Source organism: Rhagoletis pomonella, unplaced genomic scaffold (genome assembly GCF_013731165.1).
Source record: "Rhagoletis pomonella isolate Grant_MI unplaced genomic scaffold, Rhpom_1.0 Rhpom_scaffold_00008, whole genome shotgun sequence".
In the NCBI taxonomy this organism is placed as follows: Eukaryota; Metazoa; Arthropoda; class Insecta; order Diptera; family Tephritidae; genus Rhagoletis; species Rhagoletis pomonella.
In genome coordinates, this window is record NW_023458562.1 from 45,369,120 (window position 1) to 45,396,161 (window position 27,042).

Genomic DNA, 27,042 nt, shown 5'->3' on the forward strand with positions numbered 1-27,042 from the left:
TCGACTTTTTTTGAACGAGGTACCAGCAGGAATCCTTGCTCCAGGCATCATCACAAACTTTTATCGATGGCTAATGCGCGATGACTTGAAGCTTGAGAACTACCTGACAAGAGTCTTTTCCTGAATGGTTTTATCTTTGAACTAGTGGAAGTATAAGTAATGAGATCTTAGAACTAAGTCGACAGAAAAAGCTAAATAAAGGCCATTGCCCAGAACGAGCCTTGTTGTTTTCAGAAAAATGTTAAGACTTAAGTTAGAAACCAGTGTCAAGATTTTAAGGCGTTCAGCGTTTTCGGGGTTTGAGAGCTCAACTCATCTTAGAAGTTTTATAAGCCAGCAATGAGCTCCGAAAGCTACAACACCTGAAATGCTTGGCGCGGTGTTTCAACATAAAAACTCTCATGAAAAAATTAACTTTTCCCCCGATATCCTACAGCCTCTCACGGCAGAGATCCTCGGAGCTTTCGGTCACACCGCAACGCAGTGCAACGCGCAGTCGCCCCTCCACCAGCGCGTCGACCGCTACAAACACTACTCATCTACCCAGCACAATGCACGCCGATGAGACTGCGCAGCGTCAACATAAGCTACAGCAACAACAATACCACTACCAACAACAGCAGCAGCCGCAGCAACAACAACAACTGCCACAACAAACGACACAATTATACAAATACGCGCCATTGAAGACGCGTCCGCGCCGCATAAGCGGCTCATCCAGCAGTGATAACTCTGATGAGGTGAATTGCAACATCAAATATAAGCAACAATTGCAGCAACAACAACAACAACAGCAGCAGCATGCCGGTATTGGCAACAAAAACAGCGGAGGCAACAGCAACAACAACTATATAAGCAGTCACTATGCGCAGCAACAGCAGCACAACAATCTAGTGGGCAATAGCAACAACAATCACAACAACAACTATGAGAGTTCCCTTAGCTCACCCACGACGATGACGGCCGCCGCCTCAACTGCAGCCGCGACACCCGATGATTTGCCAGCGTCTACGGCCAAGGGCCAACAATACAGTTCGAGCAGCTCGCTTTCGAGCACAAATGCAGCAATGAGCGCGAGTATGAAAATGTCCAAATTTTGCCATGAATGTGGCGCTAAATTTCTAGTCGAACAGGCTAAGTTTTGTATGGATTGTGGGGTTAGGCGTATCGTACTTTAGGCGCTTAAGGGGTAGCGAGTAGTTGAGAATATTTTTTTCACTAATTGGTCATACACATACTTACACATACATACTAGTGTACATATGCAAGTAACCAATTTTCAGCAAAAGGATAGAAAAAATGTAAAATCTTAAAAATCAACCAAAATATATATAAAATCGAATTGAGGAAGAAACACCAAAAAGTAGCTACTAAAAAATGTGAAATATATATATTTCTTATTATTAGTCGCTAATTCCAACAATCATCATGCTTTTTTAATGCTTCTCTCATACGCTTCTGATATGCATTAGAAAGTTGATATGAAGCTTGTAAATCATTAGCGAACAACAACAAAATGTAATCAACACAAACACAGCGGTAATACTAATTTAATATTGACTGAAACCAAGCAATGTTAGAGATCACAAATAAAGCAAATGAAGTTTACAAAAAAAAATGGCAAAGCAAAAATATTTTTATGGAAAAAAATTTACTAAACATTTTAGAAAATATGTAGTAAAATGCACAATAAAAGCCAAAATGGAGTAATTCACAAATAAATACGAGTGCATACACACATACGTACATATATTGCGGTAGTGCGCCTGTAAGTATGCTTAGTAACAATGGAAACCAAATTTTGTTTAGTCTGCACTTGTACTAATTTAATTGTATACAAAGAAATTAAAAATAATTTAATACGTAAAATAATATACACTTCAAAATAAAAAAAGTACAGATATAATTTAATTTTTTTGAAAAATGTTAAACGTATTACATATATTTATACAGTTTTTGTTTTCATTTTATCCCAAGCCAACAAAAAGCAACAAATTTACATCTATCTACATTTAGGAAGTTTTGTTTGTTTGTGTGTACTAAATTTAACTTTAAATAAAATTAATATTTTTAATTTATTACGTTTTGAAGTTATAGTGCTATAATTTTAATTTATTATTTTTTTTTTTTAATTTCCTTACTGGTATCTGTAAATGATCAAATTCTGAAATTTCATAACTTTGATATCGTACGATAGGGTTTTCAATGTTTCTGTTACCTTACTATTACATTATCAATGACCGTACTAAATAAAAAATACTGAAATTGAGTACTGAAAACAAAATACGTAGTTTTAGTACTAAAAATCAAACCGCCAGGATTGATTACAAATTATCAAATATTAAATTTTAACACTAAAAATCAAATACTAGAACTTAGTACTAAACAAAAATTTAGTACTAGAAAAATAAATACCAAATTTTAGTACCAAAAGTCAAAATTTAAAATCGATTACCAACGGATAACAAATTTAGAAACCCCCGAATTTAATACTAAAGAAGTTGAGAATGTACTAAAACCAAAAACAAATGTTTGCCCCAATAGTAAATTTATAAAGTGACTATCAAACTTTAGTACTAAAATCTCGACTCAAAAATTGTAAAAGACAATCTAGCACCTTAGCAAGGCTACTACATTTTTACTACTAAAGTGTTTGAAATTTTTAGTACTAGTGTTAAAAATTTCCGAAAATCAATCATGAAGTAACAACTAAACTTATCAATTCAATACGCTACAAAATTGAAAAAAGTAACAAAAAAATAAAATTTAGCGGCAAAGCAAACGAGCCTTTGAATTTAGTACCAAATCAAAGCCTTAAAATTTAGAACCAAAAAAGTAAAATTCAGCAATGAGAAAATTTAGTAAAAAATAGTAATAAAATTTAGCAGAAAAGCAAGTGAGCTTAAAAATTTAATGGGAAAATTTAGTACTTAAGTACTTAATGTCTACGAAAAGCGAAAATCTGCTTTTCGCATCATTCATAGGTTAATAAAATGGGCACAACAGCTTTGGTACTAAAAACGGCCCACAAATTTTTTAGTAAAATAATTTGTATAGTAAAGTGTCCCAAAAAATTTTAATTCAAACAACTAAAGCAATTTAGTGCTTTATCAACATGTCGAAATTTAGCATCAAAGCGCACAAATACAGAAATTTTGGAACTAAAATCTAAAGTAATGCAAACAATATCTAACTAAAATATTGCACAGCGGTTAGAATTTTTGCACTTCAATAGGATACAAGCAAAATTTAGTACTCAAATTAAAATTTAACAAAAATTAAACAAAAAAATTAGAGCTACATACGTTTAAAAAAAAAGTTTAATTTTTTTTTAATTTTAACTCGCGCGTGCGTATTAAATTTTAAACACTTCACTCTTCAAAAATTTAAGCAACATTTAGTACTAAATTTTTTAACATTACTTTGAGTACAAAATTTTTTAATAAAAAATTATTTTTAGGGCCTAAGTTTTGCTGTCGATGTCTTAAGAATTTGCTTACTTTAGCAAGACTGAGCAGCAGCACACATGGCGCATGCGCAATATATGGAAAATGTGTGAAACTTAAAAAATAAAATTTTTTAATTGGTAAAAAGCCAGTGTACGAACCAGACATTAATTAATAGCAACGAAGAAAGAAAATCATTAGAACTAAAAAAGTCGAAGCGTAACTCATACATATCTCATGCGACTAATCAACGGCTAATTTAAAAAAACTAACTCTTGCGAAAAAATTAATTTTATTTTACACAAATTTTTCTAATTTTTTGTCTTAATTTTTCAGCAAAGCCCGCTGCAACTAAATTTAAGCGAAATCCATTGAAACTTTTTAAGTTTTAAGCAGCTGGAAAGAAAATAACAGCACACATCCATACATACATACACACACATATACCATGTGCATGCAAATGTGGATGAAGAATTCTACATAAAATATAATTTAAAAACTGAGAAAAAATTTAGGAATAAGAATTTAATAAGTCTAACACTTTTTACCAAAAAATAAGTACATATATGTATACATAAATAATAAACTAAATATGTAGCACCGAGAAAAGCGAAAACGAATGTTAAAGGAAAAAATCTTGAGAATCTACCACTACCTACTAATAATGATTATTTTTTAAAACAATTTTAAAAATATATATATGTACATTTAATATCATTTATATATACATTTACTCACTCGCCTTCCGCTCAATCGTACGCAATTCGATGTGCTTTAACACACAAATACACAAAGAACAATTTGCACTCGTAATATATCCAAATGTCACAAATCGTTTTTTTAAGTGTAATGCGTATTTACGACACCAATGCAAAAAAAAACGAATATAATGCCGATAACGGTATTTACTTATGCATAAAAAGGCAATTTAGCTTTGTGCAGTAGGGAATCTTAATAAAGATTAAAATAATATACATTTTTTTTTTACTTTTTTCTTTAGCGGACGCTTTAATGGGTATGTATAGATTTAAAATTTATGATTTTATTGCCCGAATAAAATTGTATCCTTTTAAAATTTAACACTTTGAAAACAAAAAAAAATTTTATGCGTTGAAAATTTAAAGCATACATATTTTTCGCAAGAAATTGGTGCTAAGTAAAAAGATTTAGTACGTACTTTTCATTAAAAAAAATTATTACTTACATATTACTAAAAAAAAATAGTACATTATTTTCATTAAAAAAATAAAAAAAAATGTGGTCAAAAAGAAATTTTAGTTTGTAGTAAATACAATCAACTTTTATAGTTATGTGGTCATCTTTTTCTGGTCTGGGGAGTTTAACCCCTTTCCCCCCCCCCGTGTATCCGCCACTGATCAGCAGACTTAATATTTTTAAAACTCAACTTTACAGCAATACTAAAAAAATGGGAAATAGTAAAAATTTGTTTTTCACATTAAACCAAAAGATTTTTTATGTGTACTAAAAATTCATACATGTACTTAGTAGGGGTTTCAGTAAAAAATTTTAGGATTCTACGAAAATAACGAAAAAATGCCAATTATGCCAACACGTTCCAGTACAAAATTTTTACACAAATTTAAAATCTTTTTTCCTGACTTCGATTTTAACTATGCATCGAAAACTTTTTTTAATTTTGATCAAAAACTTTTATAATTTATTTAAAAAGTATTTCCGGTTTTAATATGCTTAACAAAGTTTGTAGTACTAATGGTTTTAGTACAAAATAATTTAATACTAAATTTTATAACTATAATTAAAAAAGAAATTGTGTGTAATACATGTAGGTCAAATGTTTAGTTCTACATTTTTTGTACTAAATTTTTTTACAGATAAATACTTTTAGTACTAAATTATTATACCACTGTAATGCAATCACGGCAATTATACCAAAAAAACATATTTATATAAAAAAAAAATGATAGTATTTCATTTAAAATAATTTTTTCTAAATTTAATTATACCATTGTAATGCAAACGCGGCATTTATTACAATCAAAAAAATTTATAAAAATGTATTAGTATATCATTCATGGTCATGGTCCTAAATGTTCCTATTAATGCCGAAAACTATGGAAAATTCCTATTTCGCTGCACCTACGTAGAAGTCATATTCGAAATCCATTGCCTATTTTTTAATTTACTTTTTCATTGCCCAATTGTTTTTAACCGACTTCACAAACAGGAGAAGGTTATCAATTCGTCGGAAAATTATTATTTTTTCCATGATACAAAAAAGAAGGTAGTTTCAATAAACAACTTTTTGATTAAAAAGCAGTTTTTTGACAATTGCTCAATTGTGAAAAATTCCTTTTAAAAATAATCAATATCTTATCTTGAAAACGTTTAAATTTAAAATTAAACTCGATAACAACTTGCCAAATCATTATTTTAATATTAATACAATTTTAGTGAACATATTTTCAAATTATGTTAGTGTCCTCATGTCATCTCATTATTTCACAATGTAGTTTTCTATATCGGATACGTGATTCTGATGTAATTCTGAAATTACACATTTACACAAATTACTGAAATTACACATTTCGATGTGTTATTTAATACATTTTGTCTTTGTCCATTTAACAGCAATGTAATGTACTTTGGTACCCATGGGCCGTAAAATTTTTCTAGCAACACCATGATTCAATAATAGAAAGGTTTTGTAATAAAACAGTCTTCTCGCTCCCACACATAAAATCGGCTCCTTTACTTGTGCAGAATGTTTCTCACTCTACAGTTTCTAGTTATATTAGTAGTAAAACCAAAATTTCTTCATTCTAAATATTCGTTGTCATCACCTTCGTATGCGTAAATTTCCGGAACAAGTCTAGAATAGCGACCGTTTAGCTATAAAATAACTAAAAATGGCGATTGATAGAACTTTTTACGCTGATTTCAACGATACCAAATTTATTTGGCGCAGGTAAAAAACAAAGAAGATATAAGAGGTTTACTTGCTTTGTTTACTTATTTTTTTATTATCACTTAATTCTTAAAACCAAAAAGTAGATCATGATAAAATATGTATATCGAATTAAAAATAATAGCTTGTACTTTCTAAATAATATAAATTTCTTTACCATTAATCAAGAAGTTTTTTTTTTCAAAAAATGTTATTTCATGGAAAATAAATATCGTCACAACACACGAATAAAGGCGTGCTAGTATTTTGACGGCGAAAAAAGGCGCGTAAAAAAATTTTGTGAAAAAAGATGCTTATGAAAAACTTCGGCGAAGTATGTTAAGAGTCTTTGACGCTAAAGTTTTTTATGCGTCTTTGTTCGCCGCCAACTTTTGAGCTCGCGCCTTTATTCGTGTCTAGTGACGATATGTTCGTTTTTTAGTTGTTTTGGTTTAAATGTATAAAAAAACAATTTCAATTATATATATCAGCTGAAAGATAAATTGATTATCTTTATGGTGATGTTATTAGTTTTTTAATCGGTTATGTGGTTCATAAGATATTAATATTTAAAAAAAAAATCAAAGAATTTAATTGTAACCTTCTAAAACGACTTTATATTTTACTTGCGCTCAATAATTTTGGCATGGTTAAAATGAGCTTAAAAAGTTCTATTGATCTGCATTTTTGTTTTTGCATAGCTGAAGGGTCGGTATTCTAGATTTGCTCGAGGACATGACGAATAACTTAAACCAAAATCTATATTTTTACGTATTGCTTAGTATTTCCATTAGAACACCAAATATATTGCAAAATCACATATAATTAATAATACACATTTTACTTCTAATTGTATACTTTGCGTACTTTTTTGTACCTTTTCTACTACATTTTTCGTAAAAGGCGATCACATTCTTCCCCTTTCTCCTACTTCCAAAATACAAATCTAGATAAAGGAGTGTCAAATTTTAGCTGTCACAAATTACATAACCTTGTGTTATTGAATCATGTAGCAACACATATTGTTTTCACATGAAATTTTGACAAACCCAAAATTGAAGGATAAAATAAATAGATAAAAACAAATTTTCAATAAAACTTATTTGTGTAGTCCAGGGGCGTCTTTAGTAAATGTTTTGGAGGCTGTTTTAATATATCCTATCTTATTATATGTCTCTTAGCTTTTCTACATTCTGAGAAGTTGAGAGAATGAAGTCGAATATTCTTTTTTGGTCAACTACGATGTTTGATTTAATTTTTTGCAATCATTAGTTCATTTCGCTTGAGGAGTCACAATGCCGATTTTTTTGAAATTTCGGACACAAGTTTTGCAAGAATGGTTATAGGCTAAAACAAAACCGATATCTAAAGGGCGTGTGGAACCTCCCTTCAAATCGAATTTTTCATAGTGTATATCTCTGGAAGTATTTGTGTTAAGAGTCCTGGAACTTTGTATGGATATATGTATATGAAGTCAATCTCAAGCTCATGGAAAAATATGGGTTTATTGGAAAATGCGGCGTGCCACCGTAGAACAAGGAATAGAGGTAAATTAAATCAATCCCAAACCTATGAAAAATGGGGGTATATGAAAACAATCTCGTAGCAGTTGAAAAGAGCTAGCGGTATAACCCAAATAAACTAAAATTCTGGTGACGCATAGATACCTCTGGAAGCATTTACCTAGAATACTGAGATAAGGTATTTTTCCAACGAAAATATGTACAGAAAAACGGGAGCCACACCTTCTGGAAAGTAACATGATCACAGGGTGTATCCCGAAAACCATTTTAGCTAAACCTTCAGGGATTACATTCTTGCCAAGACCCACAGGCATAAGACGAAATTGCGTTGCAAGTTTTATGACCGGCTTGGGTAAGGTTTAACCACTTAACCCCCCTTTGGTTTCGTCGCTACTGAATTCTATAAACTGTCAGCTTTCACACAATTTAAAATGTACATGTGTATTTAAAAATGTCATGAAAATTGTGTTGCTAGCTTCATGTTGCAAAAATGTTTCAACGAAATGTTGTGGAATTTAACACTTATTTCTTGTTTATTTCTTATTATGCTATGCTTAAGAACAAAATATTTTTAAATCGACAAAACATTAATAAGAAAATTTGAAGGATTTTAGATATTGGGTATGGTAGCACGAAATGTCAATCTGCCTAATTGTCAGGTTGTTAATATGGCGACGAAAAAGTGGCAATGGAACTACCTTGTTTTTTGTATCATGCCCGGCCCTAAATAGTCATGGGCCTAAATGTTCCTATTAATGCCGAAAACTATGGAAAATTCCTATTTCGCTCCACCTATGTAGAAGTCATATTCGAAATCCATTTTTAATTTTTTAATTCACTCTTTCATTGTCCGATTGTTTTTAACCGACTTCACAAACAGGAGAAGGTTATCAATTCGTCGGAAAATTATTATTTTTTCCACAAACTATCAGCATTTCAATTGAAAACAAGTCACAAAATTTTTCTTCCAAACTTTCAAGCAATTGTTTGTTTTTTTTAATTTTCCTTGAATTTCCAACGCGTTTATAGAACATTCAAATTCCAAATTCGAAAAATGTTCGCGTCCGGTAGTAAAACGAAAGATGTCATTGTCCCTTCATCGACGACGCATAGACCATTAGCATCCATATTAACAAAAACAACCGCAACTACATTGACACAGCGCCGCATTAGCTCAACGGGTGGCGAAACGATAATTTCCGGCGCCACACTCACTGGACACCAAAGATTGCCACAAATGCGATCAAAATTCACCGAACGCAAGCCGACACCAGTTTCTCGGACCTCTGTAGCGGTACGCACGCGCAGCCAAATGCAATCGGGCAACTCAAGCAATAACACTCACCTAACTCCACGCGGCGATGGCCGTAAAGTGATGTCCGGTATACCGACCAATACAGCGGCGCGTGCCACCGCACGTCAGTTGCAACGGCAAGAGGCAGGAACAGCAGCAACGGCTGCAAAACAAAATGAAGTCCACACTAAGAAGGAAGAGAATTTGGAACAGCTTAATCATGCTGAAATCGGCATACAGACTAATGAGCCGGAAATACTTAATCACGATTTGATCATTGGTGACATTAAATTGCTGCCACCGAAGGCAAGCATTATCGCAGAAATCGAACGGCAGCAAAATGAGACGCGCAAGAAGTTGCTGCTGAAGGCGCAGCGTAAGTTTGAGGGTCACTCGGTGAAGCAGGAAGAGCATTTGACTGATTTGAAGGAGTTTCTCGAAAAGTCTGCAATCACAAGACGTTCGCGCAAATCAAAAGTAACCATCGAAGTGGATAAAAAGTGAGTGGATGCGACGGGAGCATGGATTACTTCGTATTTGGAGCAAAAGTTTGAGTAGTTTGAGAGCGGTCACTTATTAGGAAATTAGAGAAAATATCACTAGTAGTTTATGGCTACTCCCAACCCTTGTAGCGCAAGGGTGCCATGAAACGCAGTCATGGCTATATTTTTGCGGAATCCTTCTAGAGAAAGTGTTATTGTTCGGTTATCGTGGGACCGCTTTTATGAGAGCTCTATTCATGTTAAGTTTTTACTGTTATAAAGGAATTTAAAAAAAAGGCGTACAAAATAATAATCGTAGAATCCTAGAATAATGTAGACCCTAAATTATACGCTCTTGCTCAGATATTAGTTTTTAAGAACTCCAACAATTGGGCGGTAATATCGGAGAGCAAAAAGTAGTTTAGGGTGGCCATCGAATTGACTTCTTGTTGTCGCCTAAAACGATTAGAGCTAGCAACTCCAAACAATCTTACAAAATATGTGAACTGGAAAAGCTAACTATCATTTCTTTCGGTTTATGGTGAAATTTCATATTGGTAGTTTAACAAGAAAAGTGGAAGAAGTTTATCGATCAAAATGGCTTATATATCATTAGTTAGAGTCTATTTTGCCTTTGTGTGAATTAAAAATACTAGAGGCTATTGTTGAATACACGCTGTCAAATTTTCTTTTTCGTATATTTCACGAAATATCGAACTAAGATGCATTCAGCAATAGTCCGGATTAAGCTTTCAACCCAGGAGCCCATTATTATTCCTCTTCTGAAAATGAAAAAACCAGACTTACTCCTATAGTCAACCAGTTCTTAAACGATTTCGTTAAAGGCAAAAAATACTTACACTATTCCCTTGTTTAAGTTTTTCACTTTCCATTTTTTTTTTTTCAATTATTTTATCTCTTTCACCAGACTCATAAAATCCATGGATGAAATACTGAATAAGAGTGTGCCAAAAACTGAATCTATAACAGATATTAAAGGGCGTATCAAGAAAAAGGAACAAGAATTGCTAACACTTTTCGACACTGTTGAAAATTTGAAAGTGTGATACAATTAAAATCAATAAAATAAACTTCCTGGTAGACGAGGTTCTTTAGTAAATCAAAGTCTTAGGGCTGGAGGTTCTCTCTGTTAAGAATCTCCGGTAAATGGGAAAAATATTTAATTTTGATTTTAACAGGCATCTTTGGCATCCCCCGGAGATATTGAAGAGGGGGTTTTTTAGAAAAGACACAAGTCGATTTTTTTTAAATCAGCTTAATGGACATACATATGTACATATCGTCACCTTAATTCACAAAGGCCCTAAGCAACATTTTTTTTGTTTTGCAGGAGAACTAAGAAACATTATGAAATGAGTATTAAATACAGGTAGGGCTTTTAGAAAATAGTTTCGAAAAAAGTGTTGGTTAAAGCCTTTGTGATTTAAGGTAACGATATATAGTCATAAAATTCCTATGATTTTAGAAAAGATCAAAGCAGTAATTTTAAAGACGTATTTTCAAAAAAATTTACCTGGACTTTCTCAGGAAATCCACAATTTGGCTATTCTAGTTTTTTCTTCTTATCGCTTTTATATTAATTAACTGGACCGATTTTCGAAATCTGCATTGTGATCTTAAGGAATGCTGTGACAAACTCTAGCCGGATATACTTATGTAGATATATATTTTTTTTTTTATTTATAAAAATTATATTCTCGCACTTCCATTCAATTTCATCATACACTTCACACAACGCAATATTCATAGAGATACTGGCGTGCTTTGCGCAAATTTCCTGCCGCCTTGTAAATCAAATGCAAATTGTAAGCAATCTCTTGTTGCAAGCCCAAATACTCTTCGTTCTCTTCGATGAGAGGATGTCGTACCGCCAAGCCACGCTCGTAGTACTCCACTGCAAGGTGTGCCATACCCGCTTGCTGATAAATACGTCCAAAATTGTAACAAATTTCTTGCTCGGCGGCACTACATTGCCCAGTGGACGATGGTTGGGAGTCATCACCTTCAGAGCTCGTGGAGGTAATACCAACATTCCAACTTTCACCAGCGCGTAGTATGGCATACTTTTGGACGAAGGCAATTGACTGTGACACAGCAGATGTTTTGCGCAATACTTTGCGCTGCAACGACATCTGATTGAAGATGACAGCTATGCAGAGCGCCAGTATGGGCGACGGTTGCTCCTTGAAGAGTGGCACATAAATGTTTAATGCATATTTATAGGAGCAGCAAAAGAGATGATAGTGAGCGAGGAAGATGCGTAATTGACGTTCGGTGGGCTGTCGCTGCACCAGTCTACGCACGTAACGATGATAACGCAAATCTTGACCCTTTTGCACCAGTAAAGAGAGTAAGTTCCAAAGTGCCATATTGCTTGCATTCTTGGAAATCAGCTCACGCAGATATGAGAATGAAATGGCGCAATTATCATTGAAGTAACAGGCTAGTATTATGATGCGCTCTAGTTCGATATGATAGGCGGTGAAACGTTTCGTAGTGACCATGCCAAAGCAGAGGCGCTCAATACAACTAAATTTGCGATGATCGAAAGCTACGCTTATTAATTCAAGAAAGAGTCGGTATTCATCTTGTATTGTGAGGTCGCTATTCTCTTGCGGTATCTTCATATACTCCTAGCAGTTTTAAGACAAAATGTAATATCATGTTTGCAAAAATATGTAAATATCATTTCACCCAAACCTGCAATGCTTTGTCGGTATCCTCTGTTATGTTACGCATTTGTAGTATAACTTTTAGCCCCTCGGCATTGTAGAAACTCCCACCATTAGCCGCTGCTAGCATTTCTTCCCGATTCCGCAGCTTAATCGAATGCCTCGACAATAGTACATAGCCCACTTCAAGAAATTCGTCGATTTCTCCAATTTGCTGTAACATCACACAGCGTTCGTAGAGTAGCCGCGCATTTAGGGGTTGTCCTTCGCCTTCACCAGATTGCTCAAGTGCTTTGACCGCTTCTATGTGACGTCCCTGCTGTTTTAGCAGCGCTGACAATGTAAATTTTGCTTCATAACAAAATGGCGCCAGCTCCACGACGCGGGTGTAACTTTCGATTGCCTCATTTGTGCGATTCAAGTTGCGTAAACACTCAGCCTGCCGCAACCAAACAAATGCGGGACACTCAATAGTATCGCCATCTGTTATGGGGCGTAGCAACTCAATAGCTTCCGCATATTTATGCTCTTGCATAAGCGCCTCGCCAATATCAATATACAAGTCCAAACGGTCATCAGTTAATGGAATATGCTCATGTACATTCTGTATAAGATAGCCAAGCAGATGATGTGCGTGCAGGTGTATCAGGCTCACACAGAGCTTTGCACGAAAGTCCGGTACAAAGTCATCCGGTATGACACAGAAGAAAATCAACTCCGAATTGCTCTCCTGCTCCGTTTGCAATGCAAGTGAGGTGCGTGCACGTAAACACCGCAATACTTGAGCGTATGCTTTATTAAAAATCAGTAAATCCATATAAAGGTTGAGATCTTCGAGCGTGAAATGATCGCCACACACTTGATAAGCACCTTCCATCGCTTCCAGTGCAATGGCATGCTTGGAGATACCGTGGAAATGCCGTGCGACATTTTTGGCTGTCAACAGACATAGATCAGCCTCGCTTCGCGGTACATGTGGTATCATTTTCAAGTACGTCAACATTGAAAGATGCGTCTCACCCATCAATTCTAGAAGATGTGCTTTACGCAAACGCAAATCATAATCTCTTGGCATGGCCTTGGAAGGACAAATTTTGATAAAATTAATATATTTCGAAAATAAACACAAATGGACAACTCACCTTTATAGCTTTCGTATAAAATATACGCGCACGTTGTAAATTACCCTGGGCTATATGCAATTCCGCTATCCGTATCCACTGATCACGATCATGTGGGTTCAAATGTGCCGCAAGCGTTAGAAAGTATAAATGCTTTTCCGTATTGCGAGTCTCATAGATTTCGGCTAATGTAAAAAAAGGCTCAGCTGCCAATGGATTTTGTCTTATAATCTCTAAGCAAATCTTCTCCGCGATATCAATCTGACCACGTGCAAAACTCAAATTCGCCTCACCCATGAGACCTTGTAGCGCTGCATTGAGTACGGTGCGACGACGAGATCCGCTGGTGCAGCTACCGCCAGCACCACTGCGCCAACTTGGCTCATTTAGACTTGTATCAACTAGTCTGCCTTCAATACTGCCTGTGGTATTGATGCGGCCTTCCTGTGCCGCTTGCTGCAATGTTGAGTGTTGCACATTTGCATCATATTTTTGATGCTCTATCGCCTTCAACTCCACTTCATCGACATCATCATCTTCCTCTTCGCCCGGCTCAAGTTTTGTATAATAGTCTGGGAATTCTACTTCACCGCGCACGAAACGCTTTATCAATGCAGCTTCACCTTCGCCGCCAATAGCACTGTAAGTAGTTGCCTGCTGCTGCAACGCAACACCACCATTTCCACTAATTTCTTTTGTGGTCGTTGACTTGGAGTTATCCGTTGGTGTAATTATATCCAGAACTTTTATTGGTTGCGTTTCTTGAAATTCGGACAACTCGGATTCGGGTACATCATTGCTAGAGAGCTCTTCTATTAAGAAACCTTCGCCATCCATTTGAAAGCTTCGGACTTATAAGTGAAAAAGCTATTAACTTGCTATCAAGAAAAGTAAATCTCCGTGTTTACAAAAGGAAAATAGACAAAACACCCACTCGTATTTACCGAAAACAGCTGTTGGAAAAGTGCTGCCAAGCTAGAATTATGTAAAGCAGCATTCTAGCACAGTGGTTTATAACTAGTGTTCTGCGTATGATTATGATGTTTTATTAAAGCGCAGCTAGTCAACAACGTAGCGTAAGCGTAGGTTGACGTACGTAGCAGCCACGGTGTAGAGAATACAGAGGTGGCGGCGATGACGATACCGCTACTCGGCTCTCAGTGATTTTGACAGAATCAGCTGTTTTGGAGACGTCATTGTAGAGAAGACAGCAGTAGTGATGTGCTGAGTCAATACTTTTAAGTACCCAATACTCTCGATACTCGGTACCGAAACATTTAGGTTTCGAATAAAAGCGCACATAGGCCAAAAATATGGAAAAAAACGCCTAACAAAACCCGAATGTAAGAGCCAATAGAGCTTTTTTACTGATTCAAATGAAAGATGTAGATGTCGGTTCGATGCCATAATACCGAGAAACCCTTACTTGTTTGAAGCATTTTTGTTCCAGCTGAATCGGACGATAGATATCATTTTTGACGACGTTTGATATCAAATATTTGTAAGTCAACAAGTGCGATATCGATCCGAAACTTGTCGCTAACTGGCTACAGAATCTCTCCCCTGAAAGGCTTCTTCATCCGTCAAAGTATTTTTCTTGAACCTTGGATCGACTACGGTTAAAACTGATAAAATAATATTTGTCTGTGGCGATAAGTTCAAGTGTTTTAGCCGATATCATATAAATTAGTAATGAAAGTTTTTTCTAAACCTCAAATGCATATAATGGCGAGGGTTTAATGTAAATAATCGGTATCGGATACCGAAAAGGAAGTATAGGGTACCGAAATCTTTTTTAAGTATTGGGTACCGAGTATTGGGGACAATTCAGCACATCACTAGTCGCCCTCATTCTCGCCGCTCTCAGTTGTCAACTCTACGATGACGTCACGCTAAAATTACTCTCACGAATTCTGCTGCAATCGGCGCAATCTTGTATTCTATCATTCTTGCGTAGCAGCATATAAAATTTACTGTTGACAGAGAGAGAGAGAAGCAATGGCAACGTCACCGCCATGCGGTGGTGAGTTTTCGTTAACACGGGAATCCCATAAGGTAGATCGTGTCTGCGCCAACCTACGTCTACGTTACGTCGTTGACTGTTTGCGCTTTTAATCTCAATCTAAAACTTGTCTGAAAACATCGGCGAGACTATTAGAAAGGAAAGTCGTACTTCATTTATTGGGATCACTCCCAGGGCGACCAGGGTGTCAAATGCAATATCGCACTTCTCAATACCGCAGCTTACAACTGGAAATTTTCAGAGAAATTTATACATTTTTTAGTTGATATCAATTGGGACTTCTGATTATAGGACCAAACTTTAATATTAAACAACATTTAATGAAAAGCGTTTTCTGTTCTTTATGAAAGGGTTATAATTGGAACTTTTATTACAAAAATAGACATACATATGTTTAAAATAAGTATTTTATGGATGTGAATTGATGGATGCAACGCAATCAAAGGGAAGCCTTGCCTACAAGATCTTTGTGCTATAATTTTGCAATATATTAAACTCAAAATGTATGAACTTTTTTTTTAGTAGGTATTTTTGGAGGTATATTTTTCACATTAGATTCGCACATTAACGTACATCATTATATTTTATCAACTTCTTAAAAAAAAAAAACTATAACTCGAGGCATTTTTTTTTTTTTGTTTTATTACTAAGTAAATAGTTGGCAGTATTTCTTAAAAGTATCCCAGTTTAGTTTAACTTGCTTCTCTTTCGTTTAATACGTGTATATTTCTATATTCATATATGTAGGTAAATATATATTTTTTTTAGTTTGGACCGCCATTGTCAGGTCATAGTACCCCACATTTTATTTAATTTTTTATTCTTTTCTTTGCCAACATTTATGGTTGTATGTATGTACCATATATGTACATACTCTACTACTTTGCATTACATATTGCATTTAAAATGTCTTATCACAAAACACTTATTAACCTTTAAATATTATTTGATCAATCATAATTCACAGCCCATAAATCATTATTTAGTTTTCTTTCGCCGGGACTTACAACAGTTGTTTCGCAATACAAATGGAAATTAACAAGATAGCTATCTCCTATATGTTGTATGCTTATAATAAATGGTTCATATGGATGAAAAACAAAAGTCACAAGTTGTTTACTTCTAGTTCTATTCAGCCGGGATGTCTCTAGAATTATGCGAAATTTTAAAACAGACGTGTAACGATCCGTAAATAATATTGGATTTGGTGTGACATTTTTTGGCACTTCCAATGAAGATATGCGTCGATCATCATAGTTGAACATGTAATAGTTGAAATATGGTGCACAGCTGGTACCTTGCGCATTGACCGGCAATGAGGGATTGAGTCGCTCTGCAGCTCTCCTTGGATCCACAAAAGTTTTAACAGCACTAATGAGATAAGTAGACAAAATTGTTTTATAAGAGAACTCAAGAACATATGAGGACAATAAAAAACTGCTTCAGATAAAGATTAGAAGGATGAGAGTTAAAATTAAACAAATTTTAGTTTTTTGAAGAATAAAAAATCTGGGAAATATAATGAAATTACAAAATTCATTCAAAAGATTCAGCAGCAATAAAAAATGTATTTTTGCTAACCAGTAATGTATGGCTGAATGCATTAACAAAATTATTACCCTTGGCCAAAATTATATTACTTGTTAGAGAGAAAATTTAATATAAATCTTCGCCAGGGTTCAGGCTTTATAGTGCCTTTAAATCAGGGTTCGTATTTGCACACACATGCTCTGCTCACACACACGCCAGAAACACATTCAACTTGCACTCACTGCTCATACACATGTGTGTGCATAAGTGGAAAACAAACTCTACTCACAGAAAAGTGTGTGCTGTTTGTTATTAAGCACATGCACATGTGTGTGAGCCGATTTTTGTACAAATTTCAGCCCATGCACATGCACATAATATATTCTTAAAAGAATTTGTTTATTAAACGTTATTTTTTGAAAAACAATTCAATAAAAAGTGAGATGTTGTTTGTTTTTTATATGACAGAAAACATATTGGCTGAATTTCTTTATTCATTCTGAACGTTTGGAATAAACTTTTTCGTTTACTTATTCTTTAGAACGTTCCTGATGATATGTTAACGTATATTTCAAACGCATTCTTTTTATTCCGGCTGTGAAATGGGATTATCCGGAATGTATAAAGAAACGCAGCCATTAAAAAATTATTTTAAGATTTGAGTTAGAATTCGAAGTGTATAAGTTTCTCTACGCATAGCACACACATGTGCGTGTGCTTTACATTAATAAAAAGAAAGTACACACATGTGCCCGTGCTGTTTACCAAACGGCACACACATGTGATGTGAGCAAATTTTTAATTTTTTGTATGCACAGCACACGTGTGTGAGCTTAAAATGTTAGGATGTGCTGCACATGTGTGTGCAAATACGAACCCTGCTTTAAATACTTTTTCATTTCATCGAGTAGTTGTTTTTTGTAAATTTTCTTCAGAAATACATTAAATGCATACATACCAGTTAAATGCTGAACGAAAATAAATATTATTGCTAGGCGTTGAGGCTGGTCGTCCAGTTTGCATTGAACGCATATTCCGAAAAGTATCGTGGAAATTGCGCTGCATATAGAGCAACTCCACAGAGTTATATGGATAGCATTTTAATACCTTGTCTTGCGACAGTGAGTAAAATACATACAATTTGAATTCGGGTCTAGTTTGGATATAGAGCTCTGCTTGATTACAACATGCTTGCTTTGATTTCGGACATTCAAATCTTATGAGCATTAGATCATCATCAACAAATTGCGTTTTTATCATTTTCATTCGCTCAAACTGCAAAATATATGTTTACAAGTTTACAAGTATGCCCAAATATGCGCATAGTAATATTTAGTAAAACAACAATACTCATACTTACTAGAAGAAAATCTTTATAAAATTCACGTAAGCGATCACGTCTCTCCTTAGCATTTTGGCTTGCGATTGCATCCTTGTACACATTTGCAATACAATGTTGCTTTAATTGCGAAAGAATTCCTTTCATTTCTGGCTCCGGTACTCCATTGGTGTGCAACCCTCCTTCCAATTCCTCTCTCCTAGCCGTTTCTTGCTCTCTATTCACTTGATATCGCATGAAAAATTTCCCGTTTCGTACCTCCAGCACGTCGATGCACTGACGGCAACGTGACAAAATTGCAATTTTATTGCCATGAACTGAAACACCGTAATTGTGTGATAGGAAGACAAGATCGCAAATCTGATATTCATCACTAATGCAGCCTTTTACTAAATCTACTAAGTAAAATTTATAGTCATACATCTCATTATCGTCGAATAAATCTGGATAGTTTGCATAATGTTCGCGATTATAAGTAATTGCAGATAAGATACCCTTGGCGGCTAACAATACATAATGACCATTCTCAATAAAAATGCTAAATTCACGATTTAAAGTCCAACGTGTATTAAATTCAGAAAATAGTGGTATATTCCATAGTAGATGAAACAATTGGTCGGTGAGCAATATGCCAGTCTCATAAGTAGCTTGTACGCCTTCATCCTTTATTCCGTATAATGCATGTTGTACAGCGCCCACGCCTTTATATTGGTATACCGACACAGCATTGTGATCAAGTGAGAAACTCACTAGTAGTTTACCATCAGGTGTAAATTTACGTATGTAACCTAGCGATGATCCTACACACAATATACTCAATCTGGGTGTTATACTTTTGTAAAATTCAAGATCATGCGTTAGCACGGGCAGAGAACCACGCCGATTATAACGATTCAGGCCAGACTCCCGATCCCAAATGTGATGTTGTATGTTTTGGGTGTAGGCCCGCTCCGTGAACCACGAATGCCTAGTCTCTCTGTAGCATGGTCTTTCTACCACTTCGGCAGCTAGAAGCAAATCCTCCATAGTTGTGTTTGTATAAAGTTTTGGCAAACAACAAACTGTTCCTCGGTAATTAGAGCAATTATTTGAATAACTTGCATTTAGTTTAATTTGCACTTTATTTTGAACCAATATTGCTAAATTTTCTTTATATAAATTAGTAAACAAACACTTTATACGAAATAAACAGCTGTGCGCTCATAAGCGATGAGAGTGTATAATCGATAATTAATCTATAATGGAAAACCACAAAGCTGCATACCAATTTTCAATAAAAAAAAATATGCATAAACACAGTTTCGACAGCAGCAGGAGTTGTAAAACGTATATGCCTCTTTAATTTTCAATTTAATATTACTTTCAACGTAATAGTTTTTGTATAAAAGAACTCAGAATGCGACGATATATTTCATCGATAGCAGTTCACACACTTTTTTGAACATTAATCGGCATGACTTGGCAGCACTTTTTATTTAAGGGTTGGACACATATACGAGGCGTTATGGACCAACTCACTGATCCTTCCCCAAGCTGCTCCTACGAAATGAAGATTAATTATACGCCAGTGTAGTCACCTGGGCTAAATAATACGAAGCTATACCCCTGCCTAAACGCACATTCCATTAAAACCAAATTCCTGATTATACAGAACTCATGTGTAAATGTATATTAGTACATATGTATGTCCATACGTATATGACGTCATACATACTTACATATAAGGCCATGGGGACCAGAGGAGCCTATCTGCAAAAAAAATGTTTGTGTACTATATGAAAGAATGATCTATAAATAATATATGCGGTCTTTTACTGAATAGTTCATTGCACCTCCGTGATGGTGCCTATTTTATGAAAAGGAAAAGGGCGTGCCTCGGGCCGTTACCGTTTCGATTCTAGTAATGCAGCTTTACCATTTTTTTTTTTAATATCAGGCTAATCTGGCCCTCAAAATCCCAAATGTATTCAACCCTCGACATCAGAAACTATTCAGCAAATAACGCTTTCTCCACGCTCCGATCCTAACTACGGCTTTAAAGAAGGAGTATAATCCAATTAGGTTACATAGGTATATCGAATATATCCTCGTTTTAAAAAATTTCCTTCAGCATTACCACTTCATTACCAGTTTGCTTCAGTAAAATTAACTCTTTGTGGTCAATGTGTCTGCCTCCTTCCACCACTTGGCACTTTGCCTTCATAGCAAAAAAGAGCTAAATGGCAATCGTGATCAGTGTTGCCGCGAATAAATTATAGTGGTAGCAAAATTCTTTTAAAAAAGGGCTTTATTTTATCCAACCAAAAACCTTTTTGTATAAAAGGGGAAATATGCGAGACCAGCTTGCTGGCTCCATCAAGTGATTCTACCATCAGGCTCAAGGCATATAACTTACCAGCATGCTGTACAATATTTATTTCTTTACAAATGAAGTCGATGAAAGATCGAAATGATTAGAGCCGAAATTTCATAAATTTTCTACCATTTTGTTAAAAGATTGTTTTTTTTTTTAAATTCACAACTGCAATATCGTGAACTTAATCTTCCAGAAACACGACTTAGACTCATATAGTGCAAGAAATTTCCGCCAGAATATTTTTTACTTAGAAAATTGAGCTAATTTCACCACTCACGACACCAGCATGCTGGTACCCAATAAACACCAAAAAAAAAATTTCTCCAACCTTGGAGAAATTCATAGTTCTCAAGTTGATATCCAACATCGTTCTCCAACTCAACCGACGCGCAGATACGTAAAATGTGATAGCGAAACGAGTTTTTAATTATCAAGGGAAAAACGAAAGCTTTGCATATAAAGAGGAAAATTATCAATATTACAAAAAGTAAATAATCTTCAAAGTATCCTCAAATAATCTTGAAAGAAAATAAAAGGCGAAGTGAATCAAGTGGCAAATTACTGTCGGACTGTATACTGTGAAGTGAATTATTGTAATACGATATTTATTAGCTATATAATACAAAAGGAGTAATAAAATTAAAAATTAATATTGAAATTCATCTATGTATGTCGTTTCAATCAAAAAGGTTTAAGGTATTTTACTATTTCAATTTCAGTATTTCAATGATATGTTTGAGACCAATTGGAGAATTACATTGGAGTTCAAGTTGAGAACTAGCATTTTCTCAACTTGAGAAACAGTCCTTTTTTCATACAAAGAAAAATGCCCTTTTTGTTGAGAACGCTATGATCCTCCACTTGAGGTACTGTTGAAAAACAACGTTGGAGATTTGAGAATTAGCTTAGTTCTCAACTTAACCTCAAGTTGAGCTCAAACTTAAATGTTTATTGGGTACAATCATAAAATTTTCAAATAGTTTTGGAAGTCGCAGCAGCAGCTGGTACAATCACATCAGAAGAACATACACGGTCAATCACAGTATATACAGTAATAAACCTTTTCGCAGTTTTTCACCATTTGGTCCCCGAGGAGTACTTTTGGGTTGTGTGCAGCGCTTTCGTTTTGCTCGCATGGCAACACTTACTGTGGGGAATTTCGAGTCATGATTAGAAAAAGTTCATTTCGAGGATAAAATACAAGAATGATAGAATACAAGATTGCGCCGTTCAGAGAGGATTTTTGAGAATAACTTTTGTGTGACGTCACACTGGTGCAATTGCGAGAGAGAAATGCCAAAACGTGAGCAAGAATGGAAGAAGAAGAAAAAATGTTGCAAGGAAAACGTAAACAAGTTGCACAAGTGTAACGTCATGCAAACAACGATCCTGTCAAATTCGTTAAGAGAGGAATAGCGGTCCGAGATCGGCGCAACCTTTGTATTCTCTCAATCGTGGATAAAATATACATAATTATGTGTTATTTACGAACAAAATGTAGGTGAAGTATAATATTAATCTTTAATCTATGCTGATATACATGCTTAATGAGGAATAATATCAATAGTTAAGTACGTAATTAACGCTTGTGTTTTATAAACTAGAAAACTCAAATCGTAATTATAGCATTGAATGGAGTTTTCTTAAATGTAAGTTTAAAATAAAAAAAGTCCATTGTAAGATTATATTTTTATGAAAAGCGTAAAATTTGTGACTTTATCAAGCCAAATTCCCGAATATATTTAAGTCCTTATTTAAAAAAAAAAAACAAGGTTTGTATAGCTATACAGACCCCAATGCCTGCCAGCGCATCCGCCCAGACAGTCCATTAAGCAAACCCAAGTTTGAGTGATCTACAAGTTACAAGCGTTTTCAGCATTTTACAGTTCATTATCATGTACGGTGTAATATTAATTATTGGCTGCATTTCTTTATTCATTCTGAACATTTGGAATAAACTTTTTTGTTTACTTATTCTTTAGAATATTCCTGATGATATGCTAACGTATATTTCAAACGTATTCTGTTTGTTCCGGCTGTGAAATGAGATTATCCGGAATGTATAAAGAAACGCAGCCATTATACACTGAACTATGAACTATGAACTATCTGTACTAGTATCTATAATAATAGACAATAATTTGCAATGTTTTTATACTTTTGCAACTAGTTTCGGGCACTATTACACATTCATGACTTGCGCCACTCTGCCATAGTACGGTTGTTGCTCCCTTTCATACCACAGTAATTTTGTATACAACTCTGAATCAACAAAATGCATGCTCCTACTCATTTTCAACCCTGATCAGATTTTAACCCCGAGGAGTACTCAAAAAGGTTTATTACTGTATATACTGTGCGGTCAATCGACTTGATGGGCCATTTAACAAATTAAGCATATTAAGGGCCGTAAACTTCAGAGTGTCCGGATTTGGCGATTTCGCGGCAATTTGGCGATTTTTTTTGGATATTTGCGTGTAAAAATTTAGGAAATCGCCATTGGCGATTTTTTCCCCTTCAAATAAATTTTTCCGAATTATAAAAATATACAAAAATTAGTTTTCCACGATAATTTTACAGAAGAGGTTAATGAACTGCGTGATAAACTTGACTTAACAATCATATTAAAAGACTGTCAAAAATTTTTGATGACCCTAATCGAAGAACTTTTGAAACCATTACCTAGTCAATTAAATACTTTTAAAAAATCTTTGATTTTGTCACAAGAAAAGTGCGTGAATCACAAGATGGCGAGTTTCAGGGACCTGCCAATTCACGATTTAACTTTGAAGAAAGAAAAGCAGCGGAAACTGAACATTTAAATCTTTTAGCTTTCCCACGAAATAACTTTTCCCAGAACCATTCCATCCGACTCTGCAGAATTTTGGCAATAAAATGTTTGGAAATATAAGTAAATTCCTTTTATTATCCTAGCCGCACTCACATGCTTTGTTAAGCGCGTTTTTTCAATAATGAATTCAACAAAAACTAAGATTCGAAATAGGATGATGTTGGAAAGCCTTAATTTAATAGTTCCAATAAAGTGTTTTATGAAGGATAATAGTTTCTGCTGCAAAACGTTTCAAATATCAAACATTATGTTATCAAGGTTGAGTAGCTCAATATATGACAACAACAGAAATGTAAATCATTCAGACACTATAGCTGATTTTAAAGAAATTGTGGAAATAGCTGATCTCGCCTTATTATAGGTTGTTATTTAATTTTTAGCGCCGGGCTCTTAAAAACGGATTGTGCGATTAATCAATTAATATGAGTTATAATAAATTTAATAATTGCGCAATCCTCTTGCAAAATGTGTTGAAACAAATATTTTTAAAAGAAAATTTTTTGTACATCACTATTATATAAGGGATTTGTGTTATTTATTATTAACCCTTAATCAGGCGCATAAAGAAAATCACACAATTAGCCCAATAAAAGTTTTTCCTTTTTGGTTGTTGTTGTTTCCGACAGGGTGGGTGTATGATGTATTATGGAACGAATTTCCGTCATCCCTTGTCAAATTTGGTTTGGAGACAAACCGGTTTCGGCGTTGTGCCATCTTCAGTGTCATTTTTCGTTCTGTTCGGAGAACCGGTTTGTCTCCAAACCAAATTTGACAAGGGATGACGGAAATTCGTTCCATAATACATCACCCAATAAAAGTGTCGAAAAGAGTTTTCAAAATAAAAAAGGAAATGTGTATTAACAAAAATATTAAAGTACTCTATTGTCGTTAACTTAAAAAAGAAAAACATTATTTCGACTTCAAACTTAAAAAAAAAAAAATTAAAACTTACTTCCGCGAAAAAATGTAACGTTAGTAGGCGCATGGGGTCAGCACTCAAGCGAGTAGCGACACATGTGTACACGACGATGTTCTAACCGTAACTAAATAAATAAAATGAAATATATTTTGTCATAAATATTAAAGCTCTTTATTATAGTTAACTTTGAGTAAGAAAAGCATAACTTTGACTTCAAACTTAGATACAAAAATAAAAACTAAAAAATGTTACATATGTGGTCGCATGGGGTCAGGGCTTAAAAGAGTAGCGACAAATGTGTACACGCCGATGTTCTGGCCGTGACTTATTTACGTACCCCGCGGGGAGTTAGGAAGCTAGACAGAACGCGAGCACGCTCCAAGCACTTCAAAGACATTTTTTTTCAACTTGAAATGACCTTGACCCCATGCACCTAATTAAGGGTTAAAGGTATTATATTCGTTTTTGGTTTTAAAAACTATATTATAACAAGATCTCATTTTTAAAATAAAAGATTGGTTAAATCGATTTCATGAATTTAATTTAAAAAAAATTGGCGATTTTTTGCGATATTTTTCAGAAATTGCTCTTTTCTTTAAACAATCTGGACACTCTGGTAAACTTATCTATTTTAAACTATAGTTAAATCGTTAATAGATAAGTTAACAGCCCTAATACGTTTACAGTATGTATGTATAAAATTAAGGAACATACAATACATATATGTACATATATGTATCAGTCTTTCTTAGCTTAAATTAAGCAAATATACAACTTTTTCATGCCAAGTATGAATAAATTCTCCAAAGGGCTAAAAAAAAGGGCTAGGAGCAATTTATGTGGCCAAAAAAAGTATGTGGTAGCTAAATCCAGCCACCAAAAGTCTAAAACGCCAACACTGATCGTGATATGAAATTCAAGGAAATGAAATCTGCAATTCCGCGAAATGCGCACTTGCTGCAAACTTGAAGTGGTGATTTTTTGCCATGCACTTTTGCTGCAGTCAAAAAGTGTTGGGCCGTAAAGTGAATTGTTGGTTATTTGCTCAATTAAAAGCTCTAAAAGTGAATGAGATAAAATGGAGAAAGCGGAAATGTTAAAAAGTACCGGCAAAAGTGAAGCCGAAGGGGAGGTAAATTACTGTTGAAGAGTGTTGCCGGATATGAGATGCGTTCTTTGTTTTTCAAAAAAATATTTGTGTAAATAAAATTTATTCTAAAAAATGTGTCAAAAGGGGTAACGTTTTGAGCCTAATATAAAACATCTGAGATCGGAAATTAGATATGTAATTATGGATAGCGAACAACAAATTGGGTGGATAAATACATTAGGGTGTACTACACGCATCTGGTTTGAGGTCTGCACTCCTAAAACACTTGGTAAGCGGATTGATTTAAACTGTGAACAAGTCTTGCGAAGGCAAGTTGATCAACTTTCGTTAAGGGTTGGCTTTCTTGTATGTGTGCTTTTGTTTCGCTTATTACAATCAGTGATCGGACTTCTACCACATTGTGGTAGATCTGCCACTTTTTTGAGCATCTACCACTCAAGGTCAGAAATTTACCACATAATCGCGTTTTTGAGTAGTTTTATTTTTGCTCGACATAATTTTCTTAATTTTAAGAGCAAAAATTGTCCAACACTAAACACTATAATGATACACTAAGAATGATATAATACAAGATTCCGCATTCCCGACGGCGATGAAATTGCTCAAGTAAAAGTAAACAAAGCGGATAATATAAACAGTAAAATAGAAGATTTTCCCAATAATCAATTTTCGATAGGAAACGTGGTTTTATTGTGTTAAATTGCAAAATAAATGATTTATAAAAAGAATTATAGCGAAAATGTTAAAAAAACGGCGATTTTTTGTGAAAGTATTAGCAAATTTAGGTGCACCTAAAGTTTCTGAGCCGTTGTTTACTTTTACTTGAGAACTGTCAAGATCGGTAAATCCCAAATCTTCCGCAAAATCTTTCTCCCAAACAAACCAAGAGCCGCCTCATCGGATGTTGTCATTGTCCATTAGGGCGGGTCGAAAATCTAATTTTTCTCAAATCCCTTGGTAATAGTGAAAATATATTGTATCATGAAGTCAACAACACGCCTGCAAAATATTAGTGTTTTATTTTATTTGTAAAAGCCCGCGCATCGTCCGCCAAGTGACCCACAGACCACTAGTCGAATAAGACCAATTATTGTTAAAAATTCTGGGTTCAGTAAAAAGGGTTGGTGCATATTATTAGATAATGAATCCGTTAACGCAAAAGGTAAAGTCAAATATCATTTCTCGCAGCACTTTAGCTTATCGTTAATCTCAAACTTATCTATTTTCAAGAAAATTTTAATAGTTCTCTTGAAAATTGCACTGGCCTATAGTCAAAAGATGTAAAGAACAGCATTAATACTGCTGGCGTGCATTTAGGTCGCTGGTTCCAAATATTCTAATCTTTGTTTAATATTAGCTATAGTTTACGAATTTTTGCAAATATAGGAACAGTTTCGGTAGCTCTAATAAAAAAGCCATTATTTTCCA

The 27,042-nt window shown here is 34.6% G+C and overlaps 4 protein-coding genes across 10 annotated transcripts in view; 2 read left to right on the forward strand and 2 right to left on the reverse strand.

The window, feature by feature from the left end:
• Positions 1–4,420, forward strand: part of LOC118744935 (homeobox protein 5) — an 84,385-nt gene extending 79,965 nt beyond the window's left edge. For 6 of the 7 annotated variants that reach the window (XM_036478377.1, XM_036478376.1, XM_036478375.1 and 3 more), the window contains one exon: positions 437–2,024. In XM_036478377.1, coding sequence (XP_036334270.1) covers positions 437–1,178 — 742 coding nt within the window. In that variant the 3' untranslated portion in view covers positions 1,179–2,024. Of the gene's footprint in view, positions 1–436; positions 2,025–3,782 lie in introns of those variants that run through there. The other variant, XM_036478372.1, reaches the window with a different exon arrangement.
• Positions 4,421–8,561: 4,141 nt separating this feature from the next.
• LOC118744944 lies at positions 8,562–11,250 on the forward strand. The gene is made up of 2 exons (XM_036478388.1): positions 8,562–9,689; positions 10,600–11,250. Exons 1-2 carry the CDS (start codon positions 8,950–8,952, stop codon positions 10,736–10,738), a joined length of 879 nt encoding a protein of 292 aa, XP_036334281.1. The 5' UTR covers positions 8,562–8,949; the 3' UTR covers positions 10,739–11,250.
• Positions 11,251–11,267: 17 nt separating this feature from the next.
• On the reverse strand, positions 11,268–14,343 carry LOC118744943 (general transcription factor 3C polypeptide 3). The gene is made up of 3 exons (XM_036478387.1): positions 13,507–14,343; positions 12,393–13,442; positions 11,268–12,325 (listed from the first exon to the last, which is right to left on the reverse strand). The coding sequence occupies exons 1-3, from the start codon at positions 14,320–14,322 to the stop codon at positions 11,420–11,422; spliced, it is 2,772 nt and encodes a 923-aa protein (XP_036334280.1). The 5' UTR covers positions 14,323–14,343; the 3' UTR covers positions 11,268–11,419.
• Positions 14,344–16,390: 2,047 nt separating this feature from the next.
• Positions 16,391–19,599, reverse strand: LOC118744945 (DET1 homolog). The gene is made up of 3 exons (XM_036478389.1): positions 18,399–19,599; positions 17,997–18,313; positions 16,391–16,879 (listed from the first exon to the last, which is right to left on the reverse strand). The coding sequence occupies exons 1-3, from the start codon at positions 19,401–19,403 to the stop codon at positions 16,459–16,461; spliced, it is 1,743 nt and encodes a 580-aa protein (XP_036334282.1). The 5' UTR covers positions 19,404–19,599; the 3' UTR covers positions 16,391–16,458.
• Between the last annotated feature and the right edge of the window lie 7,443 nt (positions 19,600–27,042).

Excerpts from the sequence above, each read along its gene's own strand:
- LOC118744944 (XM_036478388.1), top strand. The coding sequence starts at position 8,950 with ATGTTCGCGTCCGGTAGTAAAACGAAAGATGTCATTGTCCCTTCATCG. Across the intron at positions 9,690-10,599 it reads ACCATCGAAGTGGATAAAAA|ACTCATAAAATCCATGGATG; the intron begins GTGAGTGGATGC and ends CTCTTTCACCAG.
- LOC118744943 (XM_036478387.1), bottom strand. The coding sequence starts at position 14,322 with ATGGATGGCGAAGGTTTCTTAATAGAAGAGCTCTCTAGCAATGATGTA. Across the intron at positions 13,443-13,506 it reads TTTATACGAAAGCTATAAAG|GCCATGCCAAGAGATTATGA; the intron begins GTGAGTTGTCCA and ends TGTCCTTCCAAG. Across the intron at positions 12,326-12,392 it reads ATACCGACAAAGCATTGCAG|GAGTATATGAAGATACCGCA; the intron begins GTTTGGGTGAAA and ends TAAAACTGCTAG.
- LOC118744945 (XM_036478389.1), bottom strand. The coding sequence starts at position 19,403 with ATGGAGGATTTGCTTCTAGCTGCCGAAGTGGTAGAAAGACCATGCTAC. Across the intron at positions 18,314-18,398 it reads TTTATAAAGATTTTCTTCTA|TTTGAGCGAATGAAAATGAT; the intron begins GTAAGTATGAGT and ends TATATTTTGCAG. Across the intron at positions 16,880-17,996 it reads TTTCGTTCAGCATTTAACTG|TGCTGTTAAAACTTTTGTGG; the intron begins GTATGTATGCAT and ends TTATCTCATTAG.